Consider the following 24,308-nt stretch of genomic DNA (forward strand, 5'->3'; position numbering starts at 1 on the left):
CAATAGGTGCTGCTCTTCACAGTCAGTAGATAGTTGAGAACGGTACCCTTTTCTATCTTCTCATGTCATATTCAAATCATATCTGCCAGTGTGGAAAACAATCATTACGGCCTACCCTGACTATGTTCAAGTACTTCAAGCTGGGATATCGATCAGTCTCCACACTCTCGAAGCACTCACAGCACCTTGACACTTTCTGGAAACTCGTTGCAAACATCTGCGGATACCTCCTGACTTTCCGGTGCTACTCCTCATCTACGTCCTCCAGATCCGAATGTCCGCTGAAATGCTTAAACTTGATTGGCATTGGCGATTCGCCCAAGATTCCGGAGTGATGTGTCGGCGGTGGAGGCAGGTAGAAGGGTCGAAGGCCACGAGGTAGTAAGGGTGTAGGCGGAATGATGATGTCATGTCGAGCCGGCGAGCCAGCTGGGGTAGTAGATGCGACAATGGGAGAAGCCGTGACGTTGTGCACAGCCACACTATCGCTCAGCGTCTCGTCGTTGTACACTGTAAAGCTCCAGAGTATCCCCACCCATGGCCAGACAAAGCCCTCCTCATTCCAGAACCACGTTTGATCGCTAGCATACTCCATCAGAGCGTAGGTGGAAAACAAGAGTGCAGATGCACATAGACCGCCGACCTTGTAACTGTTAGTTCTCATCAACCACATATGTCGCGGGCGAGGTAACATACCATTCCAACGGTCAACTCGTGGGGTCTCGGAAAGTACCCAGGCTGCTCATACTCGGCAGCTGCGAAGAGAACAGTGGTAGCAAGTGCGACGTACGCGTATTTGTACGTAAACAAACTTGCGATGATTCTTCGATATTCTTGGCGTACACAATCGGGGACGAACGAATCCACAAATCGTCTTTGGGCGCGACATAGAAAATTGGGTGCAGAGACGGCAGTGGGTGCGACGGTCGGAGTGGAGTTCGGGTCCGCCATAGTTGGCGATGCGGTCATAGAAGCTGTTGAGTGTGTTGGCGTCATGACCGCTGTCTTTGCAACGAGCTGAGCAATATTCGAGTGGGTGACTGTGCGTTGAGTGTGAGTGGTGAAAGTGTCGACCGCGCCTTCTAATGCAGAACTGTAAGAGCGAAAGCAAGGAAGGTACGTGCTGTACTGTCGAGATGGGAGAAGATGTAGCAAACGACAGCCATCGAGATGATATAGACAGCAAACGCACGTGCACTAGATTTGCCAAATACGAGGAATTGACCTGTCGAACTTCTACTGGCGTACGATGGGAAGGTGCAAGAGCTCATACTCACATCCAACATCCGTCATTGAATGAAACATGTCTTGGATCTATACAGGGTATATCGCCAATCTATTGCCTACTCTTCAAATATCAATTACTCCTTCGGTTTGAAAACACGATGCCTTGCCAATAGTTGTGAGATCATGAAATGTGACACATCCTCGTCAGCCCAATACGTCATGTGACTCGCTATACTGGCCAGCAGCGAGATGTCGAAAGCCTGTAACCATGTTAGACGGTCTAGAAAAAGTGATAGAAGAGCAGTCATCACTTACGCCTTCTTGAATACTGTAGTCCACACGACCGTTGCTATTCAGCGCGCGCACTTTCTGTTCCTCCTTCTTGAGTTTCCGGCTTCGTTCTTCTAGCTCCTGCCATTCAAGGTCCTTTTCAACGTCTCGCTCGCCGTCTTCACTCTGCTGGCTCTTTCTTCGCTTTTGGAAGCCAGCGAAAAGGGTCTCTATGTCGCCTTCGATGAGCGTGGGAGGATGCTCGCCGTCTTCACCTTCGGCAATGGTTTCTTGTCCGAGACGGCGACGACGTTCTTCGCTAATGAAGGCGCTGGTGGGCTCATTGAGGCCTGGAACGAGATTTGCGGTGTTGCTCGAGGGAGGTGCGGTGGCGCTAAGTGGGCGGGAACTGCGTTGTCCTTGTGTACTGTTGCCTGCGCCGGTCATTTCTGTTCCTGATATGCCGAGACTGCGGTTGAGCAGTCCACTAGCAATGCCTGGAGTCAATTGGTGTCAGTATTTAAGTTCCTAGTCAGCATAGGTGATGTTGACTCACCTGATCCAAGAGAAGTCCAAAAGTCAGTCACGCCCTGACCAACTCGTTGACCAATGCCGGTGAAGCCTTGAGACGCTGGCGCACCAAAGATGCCTTTCTTGGTATATGGCAAAGGCTGGGCTTTGAGCGCTGACATGGCTGGTGAGATCAGAGGCTCAATTCGGTAACTTATCGGATCAGTCGGATGGAAGATGTTGAAGACTTGCTTGCAAAGAGGTGAGGATGTCGTAATGTCAAACGCATGTTCATCTCCACCTTGCGAGAATGGATCATCGATAGATGTAGCCGGTGTCTTCGGCGGCACAAACGCGGTAGCAGAAGTCTGCGGTCTTCCGACAATCGTTCGTCCCTTCAACATCTGGAACAGTCCAATGGGTGAGCCCAGAGCATAAAAGTCTTCCACCTCAAAGTCCAGCTTCAAGCCCTCTTCAGTAGACCTTCGTTGCTTGATCGACTGCGAGCTTGGCTTGGCTCTTGGGTCTTTCTGTATGCAAAGGATATCGAACATGATAGCTGACCCGAGAGAATGCCCAACTAAACTCACTTTTCCCTTAAAAGACGGATTTCGCTCCTTGAATAGCCGGTAAGTGCGGTTTAGCTCGTTCACAACGATTCGAGAGATGTGACCTTTGTATGCAGGACTTTGATATAGTAGAATGTCAAGCGCCAGATCAGTAAGGAAATTGCGGACAGCGGGTACGCCTGCAGTAGTCAGTAAGGGTCAAAGTCTTAAATCTGATTGCGCGACGTACCTTCAACGGTTATATCTTCGAGATTGGGGTACTCTTCATCTTCGTGATCGAGGTCGCCCAAGTCGTGTTCTTTACGGTTGTGCTTCAGGCTTTGCTTGGGGAAGTCCAACAAGTGTCTCCAGATGATGGGAATGACTTGTATGCGATTGTTCTTGCTCTCCGATTCCGTCTCCGCATTCAAGGCTTGGAGGTCAGGCGAAGCTGCGTATACAGATTTGAGGGACTTGCGCATAGTGTTCACGTCGTGAATGAAGTTGATGGACTCCATTCGCATTCCAAGCCGTTGTCCAATACCATGCGTTACTAGGAGCAGATGCTCAATCTCACGATCTTGATCACTGCCATGCTGTGTTTTGTAATCTTCACGCATCTCTTTCTCCTCACGTTTTCGCATCTCTTCTTCCTGTTGCTGCTCATATTCTGGCTTTGAGGATGTCATGAGCGATGAGACTTGCCTTTCCAGGTTGCGTCTGCGTGTTTGGGAAGGCGACATGCTTCGCTCGTTCTCTGAGTTCTCTCCATCTGTATTGACGTCAGAATTGCCGTGATCTGAACCGTATGCCAGAGCAGGCGTTGAAGGCCGGTCCGTCTGCTTTGCGCTCTGAGGACCCTTGGCAGGAGTTGGCTGCTTCTTCTTCTCTTTGGGATTGGTGTATCCACGGATGTACTTGTATCCAGCATAGTGCGCTCCTCCGGCGAAGCGCTGGTACAACGTACTGCCCATGCGAGACCACATGTCATCGGTCAACATCCACGCTGTCGTCTCGTCCTGGTATGTGACAGTGGAGTTCAGGTGGGCGCCGAAGAGTCTATGCGTCCGCGGCAAGTCGGCAGGCGCATTGGAGGCTGCAGATGCATCGCCTGGTTTCGAATCGTTTGATTGTTTCGAGGCTTCTTTCCGCAGACTGTCGTACGATGACTTGGGTGTAACTGGATTTGAGGTTGAGTCGCGATTCAGCCTAGCCAGCTCCTTGCGGTGGTCGTCGCCAGCACTCGGACCCATGGAAAGTGGCCGAGCACGAGGCTGCGATACTGCCCGCTTCTCATCTGGCTTTCCAAACTTCCACGGCTTCACCTTGAGATATCCTTCCTCTAGTTGCATGGCTAAACCTTCGTCGACGGCCTCCCCGTCTGGTGTGAACCATGTCCCCCGCTTGACGTCGTAAACAGGACCCAGCCAGTATGATGGTGCCAACTCGCGTGTCTCGATCTCGACATCGAACAGGTAGTCCTCGTTGACGGGCACCTTTGTGGTTTTGGGAGGTGTGTTATTGGATTGGGTAGGCGTAGTAGGACTAGCAATGCCCCTTCTCAGTTCGTCGGCATCGGCTTCGTCGGCAGTCTTTTGGAAGGCCGCCTCAATGGCGCGAGAGTCTCCGGCACCGAAGGGTATCCACTTCTTAGGTTTGGGCAAGGCGGTATCGGGGGCCATGGCATGCTTCGAAAGTGGTTTGCGCTTGGGTGTCTGCCAAGGTCAGTGTCGCAATCAAAAGGCAGCTCTGGCATTGCAAAGAACAGGAAGCTTGACGTGAGCGCAGTGTATATTGACTACTTACATCTATAGCATGGAACCACCTCACAGCCAGCGGAGGACAGTCTGGGGGGTAGCGCTTGAGACTCAGCCTGTGTCTCCGATCAATCACATGGTCTCCTCCTTGCTGAGCAGCCAGTATCGCCGCAGCTCTGTCCTTGTCCCTCTCCTGCTCCATCTTCTTGGCCTTATCCGCACTTCCCTCGGGCGCCGGAGGCTTGGGCGTACCTGCCCGCGATGGCCATGGTGATAGATTGGAAAGAAAGCCCTGCTTGTTGTCCGGTACAGTCATCCTGTCAACTGGAGGGACGTCGCCGCCAACACGAAGCTTGGCCAGCCAGGACTTTGCGCGATATCGTGAAGCTTGAAACGGTGGAGACAGTGGCCTCAGGCGGGGCGATCGGGCAGGCCCGCGAAGATGGACGCGTCGAGCAAACGTCTTGGCGTCGGTGGTATGGCTAGAGGAGCATGGCAGCAAGATGCATGTTATACAGTCATCAGGCGGTGGCAGGTGTCAGAAACATTTGATTGCATGTGCTCGTGTCGTGTCTTGCATGTGCCTGCTCCGGCGCTGCTGCGGCTGCGACACAGACTAGTTACATCACCACAGACGCGTGGGGCAGCCCACAGCTCTTCCACTCGTATCGCGTATCCATCGTCTCCCATCAACCAACACTGCAAACACACCGCCGAAATCCAAACGCCATGAGAGTTCACACCATACACGATCTGAATGCGCGCAATCCAACGCCGCCATCTAATCCGCTCCTGACTCCAACCGTGACCGACGCAGAGCGGCGGTTTTCGCGCTTCTCCGTCACCGATGCCGTGCATCTGAAGCTAAAGCTGCAAGCCCTCGACAACGCCGTATCGAGCATTCGCCCGGAAAATCATGACCAAGCTGATATCGCAACCATCACCAGTGCATGTCAAACACGACCTTTTGAAGAAACTGTGTACGTTGCTGGCTCAGAGATTTTCTACCTCGTAGTAAAAGGTCTTGCACGACCACATATCATCGCCGATGTTTATGCTGAAGCATACAAACATGTCTTACAGGGCAGGCCTTACGTGAACAACTACAATCTGTCTGGGTGTAGAGGAATAGACTGTATCTTTTCCGACGTGAGAACTGTCCTGGGAGATATCGACCGTGTGTGTGACACCAATCTCGAAGGCGCCTTCGCTAAACTCGAGGAACGAGGCAGGTCTATCATCAGTGCCTATGCCACCATCTTACTAACACTGACTAGTTCAGCCGTTTCCTTTGCTCCGGCTCCCAGCCGAGCTGCGCCTACATGTGTACTCATTTCTTCTTCCTCCTGAGCGTCGTATCGTCCTCAGACCTCGATCTCAGGTTGTCAGACGACCGCGTCTCAATATCATGCGTGCCAACAGGCAGTTACATGACGAAGTTATCAACTACTTCTACAAGAACTGGAGACTGTTCGTACGAGTAGATTCGTCACCACTAGGCCGGTTGCGTCAGGGCGAGGTCTGTTATCAAGGGGTAAGGCCCACGATCAACTCAGCCACCCTTGAGCTTCTCAAAGAGCTTGAGATCCGCGTCCACGAACATCTGGTCTACTTGACAGGACCACCCTCAAGCCGCATTAGCTCCATATTTGATACGTTCAAGCTTGAGTGTGTACGCATCACGTTCGAGCTGTCTAATACCGCCAGCGGGCACAATAGAGACACAAAGATGGAGCTGTTTTGCAGACAGCTAATTGATCAGATCCCGGCATCAGTGAGTGTGTCGTGGCCTCATAGCGATGCCGCAGCCTTCTTCCATAGCAATGCAGCAGAACAGCGCCTATATCAAGCCTTGCGGGAGAGAGCATCTCCTGGAGCAAGTCATGATGCAACGGTACCGGGACGTTTAGTAATGCAATGACCTCAGCATGCTCATAGATCAACAATTTTCAACCTATGAGTGCACATGCACGAAAGACCGGAGCTCGTCTTTATGCTACGCTGAGTGCTGGTAAGGTATACTTGAGTGTGCCCATGGCCAATGTTAAATCCGACAACGGGTCATCAAAAGTTCTCTCATGAAGAATGACGAGGAATATGCGCCATCAGCTTACAGTGTTGTCTGCGCCCTTTTTGCGCCGATCATTGAATTTATGCTTTGGTGATGTACGAATGGCAACCTTTAACGCCAACTTGTGTAAGATGGCAATGAACCATGTTTCCGCTATTACATAGTTTGACATAACTATATCATCCATGTCAAGAACCAGAAACATTTCTTACACGGCAAAGGACCGAATTCCTTCAGGTAATGTGGGCCGCTCGATTTGGGGTACATCGAAATGCCGATTGCGGGGTTACTGCAGGAACGCGGAATTGAAAGCTTCAGCATCGACCTTCGGTCTTCGGTACCTGACAACGGCACGACACCGAGGTTCTGTGCGTAATGTAGTACATGTATATAACTAAGGTGCGGCTATGATGTCTTTGGCGTCCAAAATCCTCCGCTAGTCTTTAGTGATATATTCAGCTCTTACCATCATGCATCCCTTCAATACTCTTACTGTATTTGCTACTATCATCACTAGCACAATGGCGCAGAGTACACCAGCACCGCCCCAAATGACTTTGATCTATCACATGGAAGCAGACCTGGGGGAACGATTTTCGCTAGGCTCTATCCCAACGGGGCAAGAACGCATTGTCATTCCTATTGTTGGGGGCACGTTCAAAGGACCTAGGATTTCTGGTGAGTAATTCCATTATAGGCATCCTGTATCCGACGATGCCAAATATGTTGTATTGCCTTTCTTGTTACAAACCGTTCTTTTTATATCCTATGACGTCACTCATACCGCGAAATACTCACGTTTCATAGGCAAAGTCCTTAACCTTGGTGCGGATTGGCGCCTGACGGACGCGCAAGGAAAGTTTCGACCAGATGCTCGATACAATATTCAAACCGATGACGGTACATATATTTATGTGCAGACTGAAGGCTTGCCCCCTGCAGTGGATGGCGCACCGTCAATGTTGCGAGGAAGATTTGAGACGAGCACAAACGGAACTGCTGCGTGGTTGAATGATGTGGCTGCTGTTGGCGTCATAAGAAGGAACGGCACGTCCAGTGTGTTGATCGACATGTGGCAGGTATGTGGACCGAATGAGTATTGTGAGGCTGGAGCAAGGCTAACAGAGACGCAGGCGTCCCCACCTTTGGAGTAACGACATTTCCAGTGCGCAAATGAAAAATAGCTAGATCAAAGCCAAAATGATTGAAAATGTTATTGGACTCGAGATATGCAGTATAATGTGCATATGCTTGGTAATAACGTCTTGTATGTCTCTTGCTGTCGCGACGCTTTTGGCTTTATGTGTGGCTGGGGGCGGCCAAAAATTGACGCCGACCTCGCTCTACTCAGCGAGCGTGCGCCAAACCTCTGCGTCTCTTCCAGCTCACATCCCACCATCTGCCAACAAGTCAAATCTCTATCCAGATACATCGCATCATGATGATGGATGCGCAACAATGGCAAATCCTACCATCCGATCTGGTGGAGCTTCAAATTGGCCAGGTCGACCTTTTGCTGGCTATGTACCCTGAAGAAACTACTTTCCATGAAAATTCTCAAGGAATACTAGATATCTTGCGCGACACCGATGATGTCAGGTCTAGAATCGCTGTCAAACTGACTCCAAGTATCTCGCTCTTCCTTGATCTGCCGATCACAATTGCCGAAGAAGCCGCTTCAGATTCCAAGTCGTTGCGCTTAGACATCGGAGTACCGTTTGCGTACAGTGGGAACATTGCGCCTTCTGAATCACCATCGGTTAGAGTTCGTGTGCAACAACCGAATTGGATGAGCAAAGCTGCGACCTCACAGTTGACAGCGGATATTCCGGAAGATGAAGACCTGTTGGGTACCATTGAGTTCATTCGAGAAGCGGCAGCCGAATACCTCGCAAATATCGAGACGAAGGATATTACCCTAGACACCGCCACCGTGGACTCCGGACCGCTGGTAAGAGTGTGGTTCTATTTTCCGTCGATCAGTACGCGTTCCAAGCGCGACGACTTCATCAAGTACGCGCCGTCCTACCAGCTAACCGGCTTCCTCTACGCTGGCAAACCCGGTCTACTCTGCGTCGAAGGTGGGTCGCAAAGCATCGATGACTATATGAAGTTCATCAAGACGGAAAGCTGGGGCGACATACCCGCGCATCACAAGAAGGTTAGCGAGCGACATCGAGAAGAGTGCGAAAAGAGGGTGTTTCTAGACATGACCGAGATTACAGATACGGTTGGTGAAAGACGCGGTCAAAGGGCGAACAGAGGGGATATGAAGGCGATTGAAGAGTGGCTTGTGGAAAGAGGCCTTGGTGACGCTTTTACCAAGGTTTTAATGTAGACTCAACATTCGCGAAATTAGCAGCTGATAGTATCTTCTCTAACTTTCCAAACCATCATTTGCGACCACACTCTTTACCCTTTCTATATCAAGACTTTCTGCAACATCTTTGAGGTAGAAGATTAATGTTGGCACTCCACTCAGTCCTATGGCATTTTCATCTCGATAAAACATCTTCACCTTATCGACAGTCTTGCAACCCAATCCTACCTTGTGTTGAGCAAGCAGCCACAGCACACCGGTTCCATTTGGAGTCCCACACAAGGCTTTGGCCTCTTCAGAGGCTATTGGGAAGCTTGTTCCTGGCCATCTCGGAAACCAGTTATCATACGAAACCCCGGGCTTCGCTTTCTCTTGTCGCCGTCTGCGAAGAGAAGCAAGAATAGTATTGCACACTGCCCGAGTATCGAGGTTGAGGATCGCGTATCTCACTACAATCTTCAGCTCTGGTATTTGAGCTTGCTCGGTAGGTGGCGCCAGTGACTTCCATTGCAGAAATGCGACATCGGACCAATACCGTAGCTTCGGCAGACCGGCTACCAGCGTCTCTGGATCTATATTCCTACATGGGTTCATCATCGCCATTGGTGTCGTATTGCATTCCGCTAGCAGAATGCCGGCTTTTGCGTTGAACACGCTCTGGATCTGCCCCATTGTAGCTGGATAGGTCTTGTCATCCACTGTAACGGTGTCCTCATGCAGCGTAAGCTTACCTACTGTGAGGATATTGGGAGGAAAGGATTTTGGATTTGTGCTCAAGGCCTGGATTAGATCGCCACTGGGGTAGGATCCGGTGGAAGCAAGAGTAAACGTACCCCAGCCCCATTCTTCCAGATCTCTACAGTCTTGAAATTGGCTTTGGGACGGGCCGCTGGCGACATCCGCGACAGTGAGACTGAGTAGACGTTCCCCTTTGGCGACGGCATCATGGTATGTTAAAGTCGACTTGATCTTGCGCGTATCAATGCTGTTACTCATTTTTGACACTTGAATGTGGTAGGCCACCAGCTGACAGTTCGAATTGGTTTGGCGAGTCGAGAGTTGTGTATACAAAAGAGAACTCTACGTAAGCTTACGAGCGATTGTTTCACAACACTACCTACTTTCAAGCAAAGGTAGACTGACCGTCACTATATCGATGAGTGAAGCATCGGGAAAACTGTGCAAGTGTATGCTTTAGCTGTAAGCTCGGTTGGTTTAATGTACACAGGTACACAAAGCCATTGTGAACATTACCCAACGCCAACACCTTGACATCCTGGCACTGTCGTAATGCACTGTTCAGAATATAGCCCTGCATTCGTGGTCAGTCATACCCACAGCTGGATGTTACTTGTCTAGTCCGGATATTTCTTCCCAATCATATCGTCTTGTTCAAATTATTATGTACCTAAGAATACCTAGGTATCTGCCATCTCAGGTAGAACTTTTGCATAATGTGCGGATGAGGGAGAATGAAACTTGGTACAAAAAGGTGTGAAACATCTATATACACCAATACTTGCGTCTTCTTTTGTCAATCTAACACAAAAACAAACAGCCCTCTCGTCGCATCTTCCAAGATCAAGCGTTCGTAGCACTGCCCACATATGTTTGCGACATATGAGTTAGTCTATACTTGGTTAGGCTTATTCTGACGCGACGTGACGCGAACGCGTAGCGCCACCTACGTAATTTATCTAGCCACCTTACGTTCTACAATGCTCTTTCACAATGTTGACCACCACACAAACTACCAATGCCAGCCTTGTGCGACTGCAAGTTGCTGTTCCCAGGTCAGAGATACCACACCACACTATATCTAGCGGACGCGAACAAGTGCCAGCGAGGCCTGCAAGATCGACGATGAGCCGTCAGATGATTCTCAGCCGCGGAAGCGTTACCGTCCAGCGCATCTTAGAAAGTACAGTGTCTCAACGCGATGCTCATGTACAGCTCACATTCTGCAAGACATCACGATAGACTTGGAGCGCGTTTTTCCATATATGGTATGGTGAAGATTATTGATTACTACAGTAAGCCGCAGGCCTGCATTATCTATTCACAGCTTGACTCAAAGACTGGACCCAGCTTTGAGAGCTCCAGGGAAGTTCTCCTGAAGAGCATCCCATAGCGGCTCGCCACCCTCTGTCAGATCCTTCCACGCGGGACATGCAAGATCCAGAAGCGGCGCGGCAAGGGTATCGGTTACCAATTTGATCGGGACCTCAAGCGTGGCCAGTAAGCCAGAGAGCGAGTTGGGCAAGAATGTCTTGAGCACCTCAAACACGAAACAGAGGAGGTTGTTGTTTTCGAGCAAGGAAGTCACGTTTATTACGCCACCCGTAACGTTACCGAGATCGACACCAGTGAACGAGTTTACAGTGCCTGTGTTGCCGCCGATGCTGCAAAGAGATATCAGTACTGACGTCAACACCCAGGGGAAAGAGTGATTGAGATTTTTCACGTACCTGCCAAGGACTGGGTGCTTCATGACCCAGCTTACAATGTCGAGATTGAGAGGAACAAGGCCATACTCTATCGGCTTACGGTACCAGTTTTCAGGGATGGTTTCGTGGCCTTTGCGGTACTCAAACGTTCCATTATCTCCCTCGTAGACGCCAAAGAATTTACGGAAGACCTCTTGAGTGAGAATACCATCGGGGTGCTCGGCCGTGTGGTTTGATAGCAGTCGGCCAAGGAAAAAATAACCGGCGTTGCGGCTAACCATTCCGGTAACAGGTCCATAGTAGAAGTTTGGATTGTGTGCGACGCTGTACTCCCAGCGGCGGGCAGCCTGGTCGGCCAGCAAATCCATAGAGATGACACCATTTTCGTCGGCGCGATCATGGATATCGCGGAATAGAGTCATATTCATTGTCCATGCATCACCCGTAACGTAAAGGTCATCGCGCGTGAGGGATGAGTCGGACTCGATCCAGTTGTGCGAACCTTGAAGTCCCCGGGGATCACCTACCAAGCAGTAAGCATGAGGGAGTTGGAAGCAATGTAGGATGGTTTGACGTACCAAGAAGGCCAAGAAGATTCCCTAGGATGTTGTCTGGGCCGATAGCTGGGCCTCCAATGGAGAAGCCCGGATCTAATGAAAGTGGATTTCCTGTCCAGACTGTACCCATAATACCGAGTACGAGTGCGAGCTCTGTCCCCATGCCCATCACTTGATTGATGGCAGCAACAACCTCTACAAAGCTGGTAACACCATCGCGGGAAATGTATCCATGGTTGGCCAAAGCATTGAGTCCAGGGCAAGGTCCACGCTGGTCTTTACCCTTGGGAGCCTGGAAAGCGTGTTTACCGGTGATATCGATGGGTTTGTTGACGTCTACAAGGAACCTCTTGGATTGCTTCAACTCATTGACCGATCGAATAGCTGCATCTAGCTTTTCTGGTGTAAGGCCTTCAAGGTGACTCGGGTCAAGAGCAGGAAAGGCATTGACAAGGATGTTGCCCGAAAAGAGGGTAAGAAGAGAAAATGAGAACTTCATAGTGAGTGGAATGGTGAAAAAAGAGGGACTGCGAGGCAAACAACGAACAACCAAAGAGAGGCGAGGAAATGGTAATTACATGTTGAGCCTTACGAGCACCATGTGAACTACATGGGTGTCTGCCCGGGCGGTGAGGCGCGGACGAACTGCTGAAAGTGGACGAACCACACAGAGTATAGGCAGGTCCCCGATTGGGTCGGGGAATATCTGACAGGTGAAGGACTAGCCTCTTTCTCTGGTCAAGGAGTGAGGCAACGTCTATCCTCATTTAACGACCCAGAGAGTACGTAGTGGAAAGCCACCAACAGCCGCGGCACGGAAGATGCCAATGGCTCCTGCTCCGCTTATGCCAGGTACGAGACTCATAGGAGGCTAGACAAAAAGATCCGCAGCGGACACTTCGGAATGTTGAAAAGGAGCATGGCTGACGATTCCAGATACGTGATCTGAAACAAAGCTCACCGGAGGAAGGGTTCGAAGGAAGGAAGAATAGGCAGATCGACAACACTGGTGGGGTCGGTACTGCCACGCTGCATAGGTCCGACTAAACGGTCCGTTCAGCAAGGTCCAACCGTGTCCGGATACAGAAAGCCGAAACTGTCACTCTCCTCGCACGGTCCGTTCCCGCTCACTCAACGCTTTCAATTCAAGGCTGGTACCATCGCATACCGCGCTTTTGCATAATCTCTTGAATTACGACTCTCATTTTCTTGGGGTTATCAGGAAATTACGTGCCACATACAGACCCTGGACGCCTTAACAGAGATCCCGAGTAATTCTTTAACCACGAAAACTTGAAGACCCACCCGACGTCTTCGAGAAGTACCGAAGTAACCAGATCGTAAAAGATAAGTGGCGAAAATTCTGGCTGTCAATGTGGGACGCACCCAGGCCAACTGTGCCGTTGGAAAGGCTGATCCTTGCCGTGGTTACACTGCGGGCCCCTTACTAGGATTATGTTCCTTCGCCCGCGTACAAGCTTCTCACTGCTTTACAAATGCCTGGCTACGATAGCAGGTACTCCCCCACTCATTGCGTACGCATACAGTCATGATTCCGCCCGACTTCGGCGCCAGATTAGAATGCGATTCCATACACAGGCTGTCCTGACTCATGTACGTGTTGTTCGAAAGAGAGCATCATGTACGATGTACTTGTCGTATACCAAGTGGTTCATTGTTTGTGGCTGACGCGTGTGTGCGGGAACGGTGCGAGTAGTGAAAACAAGTAACAATTGGGTATATTATTTACAAAAGAATTTAACCACCGTTCGTAGCATGTGCTTGAGCCAGACGCCTGTACTCCTTCTATACTATGATCGAGAACATAGCAAGATATCAAACATGTTCCCTTCCTGTCGTGGGCGGCTTCCCCCATTCCTGTGCTTTCCCATCAGTGGCGTTCTGAGTCACCACCGAGGCATTCCTGTGACTTACTTCCACTTCATGAGTCTGTATGATCCAGCCACCAGAGTCTCTTTCGGGATGTTGTTGCGCCTTCGTCAAATGGGCCCGGTCACTGTTGTCGTCCATATCGTCTAACGGGATAAATTGGCCTTCGTCTCCTGCTTTGGGTTTGATGGAGAGACGTACTGATTTCTCCTGACCACCAGTCGTGCTGTTGTTGGTGCTGAACTTTGATCCTTTGCTATTCGAAGTGCCTTTAGTCGAAGTGTTCCTGCTTGACGCGAATGTCGATGTTATCTTCGGCCAGAACTTGGCGATCAACATTCGGTGAGCCGGCATGCATCCGCAGATGATCGAAACATCGATCTCGATAAGACTCCATAAACCGGCGTCCACGTAATCCCAGGTGATGTTTTGCGTGTTCGAGAAGTGAATGAGCGATTCCAGACGGATGACTGAGATGATAATGACGAAGATACCAACACCAAACATGGCCATGACCATGAGCTTCTTCTTCAGACTCATGTTTAGTCCTACCAGATGTTTCATGGGGAGCGCCATTACTACAGCATCCAAGAAGATGTTGATAGCAGCCGCAATCCAGCCTTGAAGATGAATGTCGTTACATGTGCCCTCGTGTAGTCCATCCCACTGGGTCCAGGCCAAACTGATGGGTCGACATTGGTAGAGGGTTGCGAAGAAGAAAGCCACCGTGTATAGCGCACATACAGCCATCACGCTGTATGTAAGGATTCGAAAGCTCTTTGCCGGGAAGACGCGCAGGTAGAAGAATAGGATGGAGATCTTGGAGATACCTAGACCGGTGACGTAGAATATCTCTCCAAGGAAGTAGTAGTACAGAACGTTGGTGATCTGGTAGTCTTTCAACGTCCATATATCTCGTCCAAGGCCGTTCGCGACCACTGAGATGTTGTAAGTAATTGTCAAACAATCACAGAAGGCGGAGGATCTTACGGAAGTGACCAAATACGGCGGGAGGTATGGCAAGACAGAGCACGACTCCCATTGTGAGGTCATCCCATGATACCTGGCGGCCGTTTTTGCCTATACTGGCAAACATCCTTAGGACGAAGGCCAATATAGCCAAGATACATCCGGCATAGCCAGCAGCAAGGAACGTATTGCCTTTGTAACGAACAGGCACTCCGCAGCCCTGGTTGCTCACATTCTTCGTTTCTGTTATCGATGTCAGTTGCTTGATATACAAATCTTATGTGGCCAGGATGACTTACGCATGAGCTCGTATACAGTGCATGTCTTCGCTGAGCAGACGGCCACTGCAGCATTGAGTGCGTCATTGGTACACAAGCACTCTGAAGTGAGGTTTGTCGCACAAGTAGACTTGGGAAGCTCTTCCGTAAAACATTTCAGCTATACAAACAAGTCAGATCCGCGATTGATGTCCGGCTATTGTAACAGCAACGTACAGCGCACTTTGGCATATGTGATGCCAAAGCCTCAAGCGCATTCTGAGCTTGAACGGCAGCCACAAAGGCCGCAAGAAATGTTAGCAGAATGTTTAACCGCATTTGGAAATGTCCTATACGGGCTTCGCAAAATCGAAGACAATGATGGTAAACAAAGAAAGAATGATGGTATGATGTTCAGCTTGCGCTAGGTCTCAATGACATGGAGGTAGTGGGTTATGTACGCCTTAAGCATCTGGACTGCACAGAACACTGGTGGAGTTGCGATAACACAAAATGTGCCAACATGAGCGAACTTGACCCGGGCCAAGGGGCAATCATACCGAAATATGGATCCGTGGAGGAGAACTTGGAAGACCAGGTTTGAAAGGCACCGAATGTTGGTGTGCAAGGGTCGCTCGAGTGTCGTATCGAATCGGGGAACAACCGCCTACGAGCCTGGTTCACGAAGCCAGGGTCTGTACATGCCGCGCTTTGCTACATTCGATGAACCTATTGAGGAGTTGTTTCTCGGCACCTGTGACCTCACTGTGACCTTGCAGAACGCCCCTGGAGATCTTCTACAGTACCTTGAGAAATCAGGTCATGCTTATGCAGTGCTCGCGGATGCTTCCGGTGTTCTGCGGAACCGGAGACGCTGAGAGACGTTGGTGATAGAGACCCTAGGACCCTCTGGGGATCCACTTGGTTTGCCAAGTCGATGTTGCACGTGCATAGTGGAGGGATGCAAGGGTTACGATCGGTAGATACGTACCTTTCTCAACGTCTTCTGCTGGTCATGATATAGCCCTTGATCGACTTAGTCGTCGAAATTTTGGGTGGATACCTCCCTTCACGTCGGAGCTTTTTGATGACGTTGCTGATTCGTACATTGGGCAGTTGAGGCCAGGAACGAGGCTGGAAGCAGGCCGTCGGGGAGGGTGAAGAATAGTCAGCGTTTTAGCCGGGTTGCCGCGATCGTCGTTGAAGTTGACTTTTTTGATGACCAAGGGAGGCCCAAATCTGGACACTGCACTGTGCAAGCCGCAACTGTCAATAAGTATTCGCCTGGGATGTAATGCAACCTTAACTACAGGACGACTGTAAGCTAGAAAGCAGCCATGTTTCAACTTACAAGTAGCATTTGCTCGCAAAGTCCACGCATCTCGCGGGAGTTGCCTGCCCACGAACGTTAAGTTTGCGCCAACTGCCGTCGGGCCGAATCGCAAGGCGTCCAAGGCTCAAGATACAGTCTAGCTTCAAACAACGCCTCAATCTCCCCGCTCAATTTCTCTCGACTGCAGCTAGGAGAATTTTTGTACTATCCTGACTCGACCGCCCAGCATTTACCAGTGCGGACAGGGATGCGGCCCGACGTGGAGGGCATTCTTACCATGCTCGCGGGATCCACTAGGGCACGGTGCGCACTACCATCTGGATCTGGTAAGAACGGACAAAGTCGTTGGGGTAGGATTAGCCGTAGGTCGCATTCGTAAAATGTCCAGGACCAAAGGGGTAGACGGTCGATGATCCTAATCATTAGTACGTGTACAGCAACCACCGGTGGCGTTTCGCGATGGTTGCTCGAGGCTGACATATGCACATGGGAGTATAAGTCTTCACAGGGAAGCCCTCGTTCCTTACACTCCACACTCGTTCACGCCCAGGCGTTCTGTCTCTCGCTTTTGTGTATTACCTACTCTTCTCCCGGCCTTATTATTACCATCTCTAATACCGTCACCATGATTGTCTTGAAGGCTCTTGCCGTCCTCTCTTTACTCACCAACTTCACTGCCGCAAATATCATCGATGGCGCAGAACACACTCCTTACCGCGGACTGAATGTCAAGCGTGCTGTGAGTGCTACCAACACCACCACTCTTGAAGATTACGAATATGTCATTGTCGGCTCTGGTGCTGGCGGTGCACCTCTCGCGGCCAGACTGGCTCTCAATGGTCACAAGGTTCTCCTTCTTGAAGCTGGTGACGACCAGACCAACACTACTCAATACAACGTGCCTGTGTTGCACTCTGTTGCCGCCGAATACGAGCCGATGCGATGGGACTACTTTGTCAAGCACTTCGACGACGAAGCGGAGATGAAGAAGGACACCAAGCTTACATATGAGCTTGCTGATGGCACTCGCTACACAGGCCCTAACCCTCCTGCCGGTGCCAAACCCCTGGGTATTCTGTACCCGCGTGTTGGCTCTCTTGGAGGCTGCACTGTTCACAACGCCCTCATCACTGTATACCCATACGACAGTGACTGGAGTGGCATCCAGGCTATCACCGGCGATGATTCCTGGGCACCAAGCAAGATGCGCAAGTACTACCAACGTCTGGAGAAGGCGCGCTACCTGCCCAACAGCGTTGTTGGACACGGATTCTCAGGTTGGCTCGAGACCTCTCTGACTGACCTGACCTTGATTGTTCAGGACCTCAAGGTCATTTCCCTCGTTCTGGCTGCTGCCACGGGTATGGGAAAGAGCCTCCTCTCAGGACTCCTTACCACCGTTACTGGTCTCGGCCAGGTTCTCCTTCGCGACATCAACAACCCTGGCGCCAACCGTGATTCCGCCGAGGGCATGTGGCAGGTTCCTCTCGCCATGAAGATTCCAGAGTACAAGCGTGCTGGCCCCGTCGACTTCCTTCACCAGGTCATGGATGCCAAGAACAGTGATGGAAGCCGAAAGTACCATCTCGACATCCAACTCAACACCCTCGTCACCAACGTCGACTTTGACCAGTCTGGTGCGAAGCCCAAGGCTACTGGCGTCAGCTTCTTGACAGGAAAGTCTCTCTATGGCGCTGACCCAAGGCGTCAGTCTGGATCTGCTTCTGGCAAGGGAACAAAGGGTTCCGTCAAGGCCACTCGCGAGGTCATTCTGTCCGCTGGTGCTTTCAACACCCCGCAAATCATGAAGCTCTCCGGTGTTGGTCCTAAGGCCGAGCTCGAGAAGTTCGGCATCAATGTTGTCAAGGATCTCCCAGGTGTCGGCACGAACCTCCAGGATCGCTACGAAATCCCCGTCATCGGTCAGGCACCCAGCAAAATCTCTCTTCTGAACGGATGCACCTTCCTCGAAGGCGACTACGACCCTTGTCTCGAGAAGTGGGAGACTGGCAAGCTCGGAATCGGAAAGGGAGTTTACGCTACCAACGGTATTGCTCTTGCCATCACAAAGAAGGCCAGCAACTCTATCCACGGCAACGCTGATCTTTTCGTCGCTGGTTGGCCCGCGTACTTCAACGGTTACTACCCCAACTTCTTCGCCAACGCTACCGCCGGCCGTGACGCCTGGACTTGGCTCACGCTCAAGGCTGAATCGCGCAACAACGCTGGTACTGTCACCCTCCGCAGCGCTGATCCCCAAGATGTTCCCGAGATTCGCAAGCGCAACTTCGATGTTGGCGGTGACGAGGATCTTGACGCCCTTGTTGAAGGAATGAAGTACGGCCGCAAAATCTTCCAAGACCTCATTCCTCTCGATGGAAAGTTCACCGAGGTTTGGCCCGGAAAGCAAGTTCAGACGGACGCGCAGTGGAAGGAGTTCGCCAAGTACGAGTCCTGGGGTCACCATGCTTCTTGCACCTGCCCCATTGGCTCTGACGACGACCCGAATGCTGTCCTCGACACCAACTTCAAGGTCCGCGGTGTCGATGGCCTTCGTATCGTTGATGCTTCCTCTTTCCCCAAGATCCCTGGTACTTACCTCGCCCTTCCCCTCTACATGCTGGCGGAAAAGGCGTCAGACGCCATCCTTGCTGATGCCAAGGCCTCCAAGTAGATAGCGAGTGACAGGAGAGCATAGCGCGCTTCCTCCATCAATCTGGTGTACATAATACTTAATCAATCTTGACTTTGATCTGTTACTGTCTAGGCCCAATGAAAATACCAGCCGCGTTAGTTTCGAGTTCTTAACCACGATGATCCATGCTCTTATTAGTCGCTCAAGCAGCGCGAGACGCGGGAGACAGAAGCACTAATTCCAGAGGGTCGGGGACGGTAACTACTCCGCAAGACGCAATCATTGTATGCTTTGTGTCTGTATCGGCTCAGCACGTGGCATGGCCTGAAACACCTGCCATAAACTTAAAATGTCTGATGGCGTCCGAAAACTATGTATTACTCAGATTACTCATAAACCATCAACACATTCCTGTTAGCACGGCCATACCCGCAACGTGATCTACACCCGCGATGGCGGTCTCCTCATCCTCGAGTAGTTTGTCAATCTTGCTCTTGCTCTTGATCCTCCAGAATGCTTGTGCACCATCTACAAATCTCTTGCTGATATCATCGACATCTTCCGTGGGGCAAGCAGCGAAGCACAACCTGAAGCAGTTGAAGCTGTCGTTGTCTCTGATTTCCTGGTTAGCTGCGAACATGGTACCTGGTGCTACGAGGCACAGATATGGCTTCGACGTCCAGAACACCCAAAGGGCCTTGGAAAGACGACCGGCAGGTACTTGCTTGGCGAGTGGGTGAGACGAAAAGTCGAATCGCACCCAGACAAACATGCCGCCGAGAGGACGAACAAATGAGTACATGTTTGTCTTCTCGACCACAGCCCAGTCCTCTTCTTCGTCTACAACATCAACGAGGCTCCTCCGACGCCCAGCCTTGACGACTTCCTTGCCAGCATTGAGTGTATCGCACATAGCCGACATGCGACGCTCATAGTTTCCTCTAAGACCTTCCAGCCAGCGCACCCATCCGTCGACTTTCCAGCCACTGCCATCGGCGGCGCCACCTCTTCCAGGGTCATTTGATGACTGAGGGCCCATGAGCAATTCTGCAATCATAGACTGGACGAAACCAGAGGGTTGCTGAGTCGAAGTCTCGGTGATGCGAAGGAGACGCTCTACAAGCGCGGGTTGTGCGGTGATCCAACCAAGACGGCACCCTGGAGCTACAGTCTTGGAGAATGTGTCGAGACGTACGACACGGCCTTGGTAGTCTACGCTGAGATATGAAGGAATCAGACTGTCGAGAAATTCGAACCCGGAAGACTTGGTGGGCTTTGGAGGAACGCTGCTGGGCGATGATGATGGATACTGCAGGTACCAGTATGGGTCGTCTTCTACGATAATGACATCGTACTTGACGCAAAGGGCGTAGATTTCGGTTCTTCTTTGTACAGACAGAGTACCTGATGTAGGGTTCTGTCCAATAGTCACAGTGTACATGATGTGCGGTCGGCGGCCCTTTGAGAAGTCCCAGTTGTCCAGAACGTCCTCTAGACCTCCTTCGCCGTGTGCCATCATACCCTCATCGTCGATAGCTACGGGGGCAATGTTGAAGCCGCGCGGGCGAGCGGTCTGGATAGCGTTCATGTAGCAGTAGGTTTCGCACAACAGACCCGGCCTCTCATCAACAGGGTCATGATCAGCTGACCACTCGTTGCTGAGCGCGGTCAGTGTTTTGGAGAAACCATCGGTAGAGCCGCAGGTCAAGATGACCTCAGGACCGTTCTTGTATGGCACAAATGGATGTAGGTTCTCCCTCGTGAACTGTCGGATGAACTGGTACAAGGCAGGGTATCCCAATGCCTGGCCATATTGTAACGCGGACTTGAGATCAATCATGCGAAGGGGATCTTGCACGTTGGAGTACTTGGGTACAACAAGTCGCGACGCGGGTGGCTCCTTCTCTTTACGCCCTGAGATAGACGTCTTGTTCAATTGGGCGGACGGAGGATCTTCGGCGGGCGGGTCGACGGGCTTGTTTGGTGTTGGCTGCCATCGGTTCGGGTGTGCGACCTTGGCCTCGAGCGTGTCGTATGGGAAGTAGTGGTCGTTGGGCAGGCCTGCGATGCGTAAGCGATTAGTGTGGCAAAACAAACGTGTGTAAGCGCGCATACCTCCGGCCAACTGGGCAATGCCAGGAATCTGGAAGTACTTGTAAAATTGCTTGATTGAGGAAGCCTCGCGCGCTTTGGTGCTCCTGGACAGGAAGTGGGTGAGATCCACTGGCTCGGGGAAAGAGCTGGGATCAGAGCTGTACGGCGCCATGATGGGAAAGTCGCCGAATCCGGTGTTTTTCGGGAAGTTTGTCTAGGCGCGTCAACGGCAACAACAACTTTGTCGAATCTGTTAAAACAATCAAGTCCAAAGAGGTGAAAGGCAATTGACAAAGATGGAGACGCTCGGCCACCCTGAGCAAATGGTCCGAGGGCCCGATAAGGGCGCTGATTAGAAATGCCAGCTAACAGTGACCTCATCACCAAACGGGAAGCCGCATGGCACGCCTAGACCGCGTCGAGCCATGGTGAGCCACGTTGAGCCACGCGTGGCAGCAGCATCTGGGGAAGCTATCTGCAGCTACTCGAGACCATGCCAGTCACCATATCCCCAGCTCCGTAGACACGTACAAGACGATACTTTCTTTGCCTGTGCCGCCGACATCCAATACCTTGTACTCGAGAGCCGACTAGCGTGTTAGCGCCGTGAAGCCGGAACGTGGGAACTCCACAGGCCCGCATCATGCAGGTCCCGAAGCTCCCCAGAGCTCTTTCCTTGCAGCTATACTTTTGCCTCTGCTCTTTCAGACTTGCCTTCACCTAACCTCATGCATAGCCATCTTGCTTCTCTCTAGTCAACCAGACATTCATCGTCTTCCGTCATTCCGCCTATTCCTATCGATAAGCATCTGTCAAGCCTCGGCGCATCGTCATCCCATTCGCTACCAAACTGTCGTCCCCAACGCGTTCGCGCCACGAGCTGGCGTCCCTCTACGACATGGAGCCACGAGAAAGCTTTGACGACGAGGGCGCGCCTCCCCAGGCATATCGCGACGACGAGACTGCCAACACTTCTTTTGCCGAGCCTGCCGACGTACCCGCCAACTCCGAGACATCCGGCGACGAGTACTATAGCCCGCAAGAGCCTTACTACGCCAATAAATATATCCCACCGCGGTTGCAACGTATATGGAACAATGTTGTTGTATGGGTCAAGGGTCCTCAGCCACCACGACCGTGGAAGATACATCCCTTCTTTTCCAAGATACAGACTGCGCCGATCCAGTTGTTGAACAACTACTTCCCAGAGCGAAGACAGAAGATTGCCCTGCTGGCCTTTTTCTACTTCTGCTGGCTTCTCACCTTTGGATTGGTCCTGCATCGAAGCGCGTTCGCAGCAGACATACCGGGATACGGAAGCCCAGTGCGCATACGGTGTACAGATCGCTTTTGGAGCGATGGCAATGGTTGCGGGCTGAATGGAGATCTATGCCGGCCCTTTGAGAACAGCACCATGCCGTTCCGTTGCCCGGCAAACTGCAGGCGCGAGCAGTTGCTGAATCCACATGCTGTTGGTGACAAGAACGTAAACTACCATCAACTCGTTATTGGTGGACCCACCGACGAGCAAGAGACACTGGAAAACACATACTACCGTGCTGACTCTTTTATCTGCGGAGCGGCTATTCATGCTGGTTTTATAAACGACGCGTCCGGTGGTTGTGGAGTTGTTGCGCAGATTGGTGAGAAGATCGAGTACCCCAGCGTGAACAGGAGGCATATCAAGAGTATTGGCTTTGACTCTTATTTCCCACGGTCTTTCTCCTTCCTGTCTGGTACACAAGCCAAATGTCGCGACCTGCGGTGGCCACTGCTAGGCGTGTCGCTAACTTTTACCATCCTGTTGTCTTTGTTCACAACATCGCCATCCGTCTTTTTCTCCTCCATCTTCTTTGGTGTCTTCTTCCACGTTGCGCTTGCATCAGACCCACCAAACCTTACCGACTACTACTCCATCATCAGTATTGCCCTGGCGCGCTTTCTTCCGGCATCATTCTGCATGTATGCCGTCTACCAATTTGCGGTGCGTCGTCAACTGCAAGGCCTCCACGCACAGGTTGAGAAAACCATCCTTTGGCTTGGAGGGTGTTGGATCGGTGCTTTAAACAACTACACGTTCGACAAGATTCCTATCGAGCGCCTCACACCACACGACATCAAGAATCAGCCAGGTGCCATTCCAGCGCTGATCATTATCGTCCTTATCTTGTTCACCATCGCCTTGGGACAAGCCTGGTCGTTCCGTGTCGAGGGTCGCCTGCCGCGCTACCTCGCCATCTATGGTGCTCTGGTTGGAGGCATTCTTGCGCTTGTTGCCATCCCAAAGATGAATGTTCGCATCCACCACTATATCCTCGGCTTGCTACTTGTTCCTGGTACATCTATGCAAACACGTCCATCTCTACTCTTTCAAGGCATTTTGATCGGCCTCTTCATCAATGGCACTGCACGGTGGGGCTTCGCCAGCATCCTCGAGACGCCTAGTGCACTTCGCGGTGACGCACCTATGGGCACCTTACTTCCTATCATTACTGCGCCAATCATCCACAATAACCTGAACATTCACCATTTGAGACCGAACATCACCTTCGATTGGCACTTCCCTTTCCCCGAACCTTATGACGGGATAAGTGTCTTGGTCAACGATGTGGAAAGGTACCATGAATACGCTGACCGTATGGAGGAAAGCTGGACTTGGACTAGACACATGGAAAACGTCAACGAATATTTCCGCTTTGGATACTTGAAGGGTGGAGGAAGAGGCGACTACACGAAAGCTGGAGTTTGGAGAGCAGATGGTGGTTGGACGGAGATGGCTTCTGGTCCATCTTGATGCTCGAGAGAGTATGAATTTGGTTGGGCATCGCGTCGCATCGCATAATTTGGATAATCCATGTCCTGGTAAGACTAAGAAGACTATTTTAGATTTTGCGAGAGATGCTAGTCTAATCTTTTGCAACCAGATGGGTCACCCGTTGTCGTTAGCCCAATGTATGCCTTGTATACATATGCAGCAACATGTGCAGCTTTCTTCTTGTTCTTTAGCTTGACGCAGTGTATTTGTAGGCCCGCTGCACAAGGTTGAGTATCAGAACTGAAAGATCCCCCCCAAAGTGAGGTTGGCAAGCGGCAAGTACAATGGGTATGGTCAATTTAACCGGACCGTCCACCCCCCGATCCGAACGGTAGTGAAACAATCCAGGTATTCCAGAAGACCAGAGTTCGCTACGCATGTAGGCATCCACAAAATCCATGCAGTGTACGTAGTCCTCATCGTATTCCTGAACGGGTTATAGGCAGTGGCAGTGAGCATGTAACATTTGAGTTGTGCATTTAATGTTTTGCACTCTTTGTAAGATAAGCATGCTGTACAGAGATGGAAGAATATAATAATCATGCTTTCTATATGGTTCTGTGATGGTTCATTGCTTTGAGCATGAGGACGGGTCGCCTTGCAGTGAT

General features: G+C 51.1%; 8 protein-coding genes across 8 annotated transcripts; 4 read left to right on the forward strand and 4 right to left on the reverse strand.

Moving 5' to 3' along the window:
• Positions 1 to 244: 244 nt before the first annotated feature.
• On the reverse strand, positions 245 to 4,628 carry GT037_001900 (ddhd-domain-containing protein; the record flags this gene model as incomplete). Its single annotated transcript, XM_038926947.1, has 7 exons — positions 245 to 643; positions 697 to 1,093; positions 1,366 to 1,487; positions 1,543 to 1,994; positions 2,054 to 2,755; positions 2,806 to 4,270; positions 4,362 to 4,628. 7 exons carry the CDS (start codon positions 4,626 to 4,628, stop codon positions 245 to 247), a joined length of 3,804 nt encoding a protein of 1,267 aa, XP_038790239.1.
• A 413-nt stretch (positions 4,629 to 5,041) lies between these two features.
• On the forward strand, positions 5,042 to 6,031 carry GT037_001901 (uncharacterized protein; the record flags this gene model as incomplete). The annotated part of the gene is made up of 3 exons (XM_038926948.1): positions 5,042 to 5,489; positions 5,590 to 5,984; positions 6,020 to 6,031. 3 exons carry the CDS (start codon positions 5,042 to 5,044, stop codon positions 6,029 to 6,031), a joined length of 855 nt encoding a protein of 284 aa, XP_038790240.1.
• Positions 6,032 to 6,853: 822 nt separating this feature from the next.
• On the forward strand, positions 6,854 to 8,721 carry GT037_001902 (uncharacterized protein; the record flags this gene model as incomplete). Its single annotated transcript, XM_038926949.1, has 3 exons — positions 6,854 to 7,061; positions 7,191 to 7,462; positions 7,810 to 8,721. The coding sequence occupies 3 exons, from the start codon at positions 6,854 to 6,856 to the stop codon at positions 8,719 to 8,721; spliced, it is 1,392 nt and encodes a 463-aa protein (XP_038790241.1).
• Positions 8,722 to 8,760: 39 nt separating this feature from the next.
• On the reverse strand, positions 8,761 to 12,206 carry GT037_001903 (oxidase protein; the record flags this gene model as incomplete). The annotated part of the gene is made up of 4 exons (XM_038926950.1): positions 8,761 to 9,729; positions 10,913 to 11,105; positions 11,172 to 11,673; positions 11,729 to 12,206. 4 exons carry the CDS (start codon positions 12,204 to 12,206, stop codon positions 8,761 to 8,763), a joined length of 2,142 nt encoding a protein of 713 aa, XP_038790242.1.
• A 1,337-nt stretch (positions 12,207 to 13,543) lies between these two features.
• GT037_001904 (uncharacterized protein) lies at positions 13,544 to 15,162 on the reverse strand (the record flags this gene model as incomplete). Its single annotated transcript, XM_038926951.1, has 4 exons — positions 13,544 to 14,535; positions 14,588 to 14,809; positions 14,866 to 15,004; positions 15,061 to 15,162. The coding sequence occupies 4 exons, from the start codon at positions 15,160 to 15,162 to the stop codon at positions 13,544 to 13,546; spliced, it is 1,455 nt and encodes a 484-aa protein (XP_038790243.1).
• Positions 15,163 to 16,781: 1,619 nt separating this feature from the next.
• GT037_001905 (alcohol oxidase) lies at positions 16,782 to 18,830 on the forward strand (the record flags this gene model as incomplete). Its single annotated transcript, XM_038926952.1, has 1 exon — positions 16,782 to 18,830. The coding sequence occupies one exon, from the start codon at positions 16,782 to 16,784 to the stop codon at positions 18,828 to 18,830; it is 2,049 nt and encodes a 682-aa protein (XP_038790244.1).
• Positions 18,831 to 19,191: 361 nt separating this feature from the next.
• GT037_001906 (aromatic amino acid aminotransferase 1) lies at positions 19,192 to 21,057 on the reverse strand (the record flags this gene model as incomplete). The annotated part of the gene is made up of 2 exons (XM_038926953.1): positions 19,192 to 20,852; positions 20,907 to 21,057. The coding sequence occupies 2 exons, from the start codon at positions 21,055 to 21,057 to the stop codon at positions 19,192 to 19,194; spliced, it is 1,812 nt and encodes a 603-aa protein (XP_038790245.1).
• Positions 21,058 to 21,783: 726 nt separating this feature from the next.
• On the forward strand, positions 21,784 to 23,679 carry GT037_001907 (lccl domain containing protein; the record flags this gene model as incomplete). Its single annotated transcript, XM_038926954.1, has 1 exon — positions 21,784 to 23,679. One exon carries the CDS (start codon positions 21,784 to 21,786, stop codon positions 23,677 to 23,679), a length of 1,896 nt encoding a protein of 631 aa, XP_038790246.1.
• Positions 23,680 to 24,308: the final 629 nt, after the last annotated feature.

Source organism: Alternaria burnsii, assembly GCF_013036055.1.
Source record: "Alternaria burnsii strain CBS107.38 chromosome Unknown 750, whole genome shotgun sequence".
NCBI classification, from domain to species: Eukaryota; Fungi; Ascomycota; class Dothideomycetes; order Pleosporales; family Pleosporaceae; genus Alternaria; species Alternaria burnsii.